The following is a 6049-nucleotide window of genomic DNA, read 5'->3' as shown; positions in this document are numbered from 1 at the left end:
CCACCATACGACCTTGAAACAAAAACAGCTTTCCAGAGCAAAAAACACTAAATCCAGAGCCCACACGCTTCACTAACTTGTACAAACAAAGCACCGCCTCATACAGAAACCAATATCCACCGTTATTCTCCCACCACTCGCACCCACGTGTAGATTCTATATCACTCTTTACACCACGACGCCATTGATGCACCTGCTGCTTCTATATTACGCACCAGTGTATTTGTAGATCTGGCTCGATAATAACCGCCGAATATGACTGAACCGGAGCTAAGTCAGGTTACCGGACCGGAAATAGATGACGCTCATGTTGCTGTTACTGCTGGTGGTTCGGTTTCTAATGGCACTGCTAATTCGTCAGGTTGCTAGGTTTTAGACTTATTATTATTACTATTATTATTTAATTGAACGGTGATGTTGCTGTTGCTGTTGCTGCCGGTGGTTCGGTTACTAACGGCACTGTTAATTCCTCAGGTTGTTAGGTTTTAATTATAGATTTATTATTATTATTATTATTATTATTATTATTATTTAATTAAATGTTGATTGAACGGTGAGTGATTGTGTGAGATTAGATTTGAATATATTTGAGCGGTTGTGTGATAGGTATTGATACCTTACTGATTAGTGAATTATGTTTTAACTGCATCGAAGCTAATATTAGCTGTAAACAAACCGAACCAAATAAGGACTTGTTTTTGTTCGGCCGTTAATTAAGCTTTTATCGGACTAGCGAGTGGCTAACGAACAGCTAAGCGAACGAAATTTGTTCGGTTTCTAATGGCACTGCTAATTCGTCAGGTTGCTAGGTTTTAGACTTATTATTATTACTATTATTATTTAATTGAACGGTGATGTTGCTGTTGCTGCCGGTGGTTCGGTTACTAACGGCACTGTTAATTCCTCAGGTTGTTAGGTTTTAATTATAGATTTATTATTATTATTATTATTATTATTATTATTATTATTTAATTAAATGTTGATTGAACGGTGAGTGATTGTGTGAGATTAGATTTGAATATATTTGAGCGGTTGTGTGATAGGTATTGATACCTTACTGATTAGTGAATTATGTTTTAACTGCATCGAAGCTAATATTAGCTGTAAACAAACCGAACCAAATAAGGACTTGTTTTTGTTCGGCCGTTAATTAAGCTTTTATCGGACTAGCGAGTGGCTAACGAACAGCTAAGCGAACGAAATTTGTGTTTGTTCAATAAGGTAATGAATTTGTTCGTGAATGGTTCACGAACACAAACGAAAATGAACTCAGATGAACACAAATAATGTTTTATTTGATTTGGCTGACAGAGAATGGTCGGTGTAATTAAGACGCTTACAACCATTAAAGCATATAGTACTATCTTCATTAAGGGTATAAAGGGTAATTTTCATCTTAAATCTCATAGTTACAATTTTAATCCCTCAAATTTTATAAATTCAAATAATAATTACAACATTGGTCCTTTATCTTTTACCTATATATTCTTATAATTTCATTTTTAACCCAACTTACCCCACGATTATTAAACGGTCATAACTTTTTCATACGTTAATATATTTTTAAAAAAATTTACACCATAAAAACAAGCATTTTATTCTCTTTAATTTGATTACCATATTGTTATAGTTTTCGAAGTTAACAAAAATTGCATTGGGGTGTGTTGCGGTCCGGTTTTGATGGTTTTAAATTAAACCATGAGCCAAACCGTTAGTAACGTTTTTTCTCATCAAAAATCAAAATTGAACCGTTGAAAATTGAAACCCGACCAAGGCAAACCATTACCTATAGTTAGGTTCTGATTTGGTTTGTAGTTCGATAATAAATTGAGTTTAAAATAAGAATTATTAATCTATCTATACATTCATTTCAAATTAAATACCAACTGATACGCTATTTAAGAGAATCATAATATAAACAAAGATAATTTTGGTCACGTAAATTATAAACCTCATTGGAATAAATAGAAGACAAAATCATAACAAGAACAAAACCGACAAAAAATCATACCAGAATTTAGGCTAAACTAAAGTTATAATGAACAGGCTTACTCGTATTAAATAAAATTTGCTTAGTTGTATGTTAACTAACTATATATCTATATACTATATATATATATAATAGAACATATCTAATACCACATAAGTAAATAACTAAAAGTTCAAAATGCCTTCAATATTTACGGTTAGCTTCAAATCAACCGTGAAACCGAACCAGCAAACGGTTTCACAGTTTCAAGCGAAACAATGAACACCCATAAATTTGCTACATGATTACTAAAGTATGTGTTTCCGCTGCATCGCGCGGGCACCCGTCTAGTAATAATAATTAACGACATAATACTATATGTATTTTTGTTTTATAGTTAATAATTTTGCTTAGTTTTATATGTTATGATTAGAAAAGTCATTAAAAGGTATTAAACAGATTAGAAAAGTCATTAAAAGTATTAAAAACTTTAACAACAGACAAAAACGAACGTAAATGAACACGTTCACAAACACAATTGAACAAACATGGTCTCTGTTTGTGTTCGTTCATTTAATCAAACGAAATTCCTTGTTCATGTTCATTCATATATCAAACGAACGAACATAAAAAAGCTTCTCACCAAACAGTTCGTTGAACGCTCGGTTTGTTTACAGCTTTACTAATTTATAAATGTTTATTCGCCTTATTTTGCAGAAATATCAAGTTCTCATAAGCTAGAGTTATCTTCTGGTCAACGAAAATTGCGTAAATTGCAATCAGAAATATCGAGCTCTGACAAGTTAGACTCGCCTTCTAGTCAACTTAAGTTGGAGAAATCAAAAACAGAAAGAGCTAGGCGTAACAATATACTTGCAGAAGACGCATCTCAAATATTTGATCAAAAAATGTCTGTTAACCAGAAGGTACATTGCTAGATTTATTTATGTATAATCTGCATTGAACGTATGTTTTTTGTTATTATCATATTTTGATGGTATTCATTTGATATAGCTGCTAGATGTTCGCATATCTGTGATTTCTGTTAAACATTTAAATCATTGCAGCTCAAATTGTTGAACAGAATTGCTACTGTAAAAACCGATGGAACGGTAGAATTAGAGATACCTGCAGATGCTGAGGCTAATGCTTTCGTGGATGGAAGTGGCAAAGTTCAAAATGTATACAATGAAGATTTTGCTGACTCAGCAGAACTTCCATGCATTCAACCATTACAAATTGTAATGCTTATTGTTGGAACCCGTGGTGACGTGCAACCATTTGTTGCAATTGGAAAGCGTTTACAGGTCTGTAAACATTTATCGTATCTTTGAAATGAGGAATTTTGAATAGTTTATGAATGTGAAATGATGTTTCATATATATTTTTTCAGGAGTATGGTCATCGAGTTAGACTAGCAACACATTCAAACTTTAAGGAGTTTGTATTGACAGCTGGATTGGAGTTTTATCCATTAGGTGGAGATCCTAAAGTTCTTGCTGAATGCACGTTCAAAATATATGATGTTTCAAATATGATGTTTCGTATATTTTTTTTCATGATATTGTAATGTGATGCAGACATGGTTAAGAACAAAGGGTTCTTGCCCTCGGGTCCTTCAGAGATCCCGGTTCAAAGAAGCCAAATGAAAGATATCATCTATTCATTACTTCCGGCATGTAAAGAGCCTGATCAAGATACCGGGATCCCGTTTAAAGCAGAGGCAGTTATAGCCAATCCTCCAGCATATGGTAAGTGCTTAATCATTTATAGTCTATAAATGAATTATTTTATAGTCTATAAATGATTAACATCTGAATGTTACAGGACATACACATGTGGCGGAGGCACTGAAAATACCCATTCATATATTTTTTACAATGCCTTGGACGTAAGTCTTTCTGATTTTGGTGTTATTTATATTTTATACTTTTCTAATTGTAAATCACTTTTGATTTGTTCAATTCAGGCCAACTAGTGAATTTCCTCATCCGTTATCGCGTGTTAAGCAACCAGCTGGATATAGAGTAAGTTCATTTTCTGACTTAAAGCATTAGTCACCAAATGGCATGCTAATATTCTCATTTCTTATTCTAATTCTGGTTTTTGTACGCGTAAATACAGCTGTCATATCAAATTGTGGATTCTTTGATTTGGCTTGGAATACGAGACATGATAAATGATGTCAGGAAGAAAAAACTAAAGCTGCGTCCAGTCACATATTTAAGCAGTTCACAAGGCTCGGAGTCTAATATTCCACATGGATATATATGGAGCCCTCATCTTGTTCCTAAACCAAAAGGTTCCTTGAACACAATATAATTATATAAATAATATTTTAACTTCAATTTTGAACTCTATAAGTTATAATTTGATCTCTCTATTCACAGATTGGGGACCAAAGATTGATGTGGTTGGATTTTGTTTTCTGGATCTTGCTTCAAACTATGAACCACCCAAAGAACTTGTGAGCTGGCTTAAAGCGGGCTCGAAGCCTATCTACATTGGGTTCGGTAGTCTAGTGAGTATTTGTTCTTTTCTTTCTTTTTTCAACCATTTTTATTAAAGTTTGTATTAAATTTTAAAATTTCACTTTCAGCCTGTTCAAGAGCCCGAGAAAATGACACAGATAATTGTTGAAGCCCTAGAAATGACCGGTCAAAGGGGAATCATCAACAAAGGCTGGGGCGGTCTTGGCAATTGTAAGTTTTGTTACTGCATTATGGTTATTAGTACTTTCTCACAAAATCAATCTAACTTAACTAAGCATTGTTTCTCTAGTGAAAGAGCCAAAGGATTTTGTATACTCATTGGATAACATCCCTCATGACTGGTTTTTCTTACAATGTGCATCTGTGGTGAGCCTTCTTTATACGGTTATGCGCACTATGTATATTTATAGGTCATGACGGTTTTAATTAATTTATTTACAAATGTATTTTAAATTTTAATGTTTATAGGTACACCATGGAGGTGCTGGAACAACGGCTGCTGGTCTTAAAGCTGCGGTGACAATCTTAACTTCTTTGCACTTTTTTTTTTTGGTAATATATATAAAAAGTTTTATTTTTTGCATGAATTTTTCTTCACTTGTTATTCCTATTTAGTGCCCGACAACAGTTGTACCGTTCTTTGGGGACCAACCCTTTTGGGGAGAACGGGTTCATGCCAGAGGCGTGGGGCCCTCACCGATACCAGTTGATCAGTTTACACTTCCCAAGTTGGTTGATGCAATTAAATTCATGCTAGATCCCAAGTTAACCTCCTATTTTTATTATTTCATGTCTCAGCATGACAAATAGACTTGACAAAGTTGCACATCTTGGGTAACCGGTTGAAACAGGTTATTATGTCGGGTTGCGTTGACTTAAAAGTCAAAACACTCGTGTTCAATTTATATATGTATTTCTTTTACTTGTGTTCAATTTATATTTTTTAAAAATAATTTGTAGGTGAAGGAAAGTGCGGTGGAACTTGCAAAGGCAATGGAGAAGGAGGACGGGGTGGATGGAGCGGTGAAAGCGTTTTTAAGACATCTACCCAGGGACAAGCCCGAGTCAGATCCCCCACCCACATCGTCGGGTTTATTCTCAGTACGCAAGTGTTTTGGTTGTCACTAGATGTGGTTTTCAAGTTCACGTGTATATGTGTCATTTCATTAAGCATCATATTTATATAGTATATCATTTCTTCTTGTAGTTATGAATGGGGTGCACACGTTTTCTTATAATTTATTAGGTCAGGGTTGTTTTTGTTATTTTAGAACAGTTCGGCAAGATTTTGGTTAAGGTCGACAAAGACGAAGCAAGTTGATATTATATTATACTAGGTTAATAACCCGTGTATTACACTGGCTAAAAAATGATATAATGTCAATAAAAAAAATATTTACATATTTGATACAAGTTATAAGTGAAATCAAGCATATAAAATAATTATAATTATTTAAAAAAATTCATAATGCCAAATAATTTAGTAAGGTATAATAATTTCTCATAAATTAAATTATATATTACACTAATTATAATAGTGACGAAGGATTTAAACATAAATTATTCATAAAGGAAATAATTCAATGGA

The 6049-nt window shown here is 33.5% G+C and overlaps 1 protein-coding gene across 1 annotated transcript; it reads left to right on the top strand.

Annotated features, from left to right (window-relative positions):
* The first annotated feature begins 246 nt into the window (after window positions 1-246).
* LOC143548892 (sterol 3-beta-glucosyltransferase UGT80A2-like) lies at window positions 247-5639 on the top strand. Its single transcript, XM_077039938.1, has 14 exons — window positions 247-361; window positions 2687-2895; window positions 3037-3276; window positions 3363-3474; window positions 3550-3720; window positions 3797-3860; window positions 3939-3996; window positions 4094-4271; window positions 4360-4490; window positions 4569-4671; window positions 4751-4827; window positions 4930-4977; window positions 5077-5224; window positions 5420-5639. The coding sequence occupies exons 1-14, from the start codon at window positions 256-258 to the stop codon at window positions 5587-5589; spliced, it is 1815 nt and encodes a 604-aa protein (XP_076896053.1). The 5' UTR covers window positions 247-255; the 3' UTR covers window positions 5590-5639.
* Window positions 5640-6049: the final 410 nt, after the last annotated feature.

This window comes from Bidens hawaiensis, unplaced genomic scaffold (genome assembly GCF_021521415.1).
Source record: "Bidens hawaiensis isolate Kalapana, Puna unplaced genomic scaffold, B.hawaiensis_p1.1 tig00015313_1, whole genome shotgun sequence".
Taxonomy (NCBI): Eukaryota; Viridiplantae; Streptophyta; class Magnoliopsida; order Asterales; family Asteraceae; genus Bidens; species Bidens hawaiensis.
Note: the sequence above shows the minus strand (reverse complement) of the source record. Positions and strands in the feature narration are given on the sequence as shown.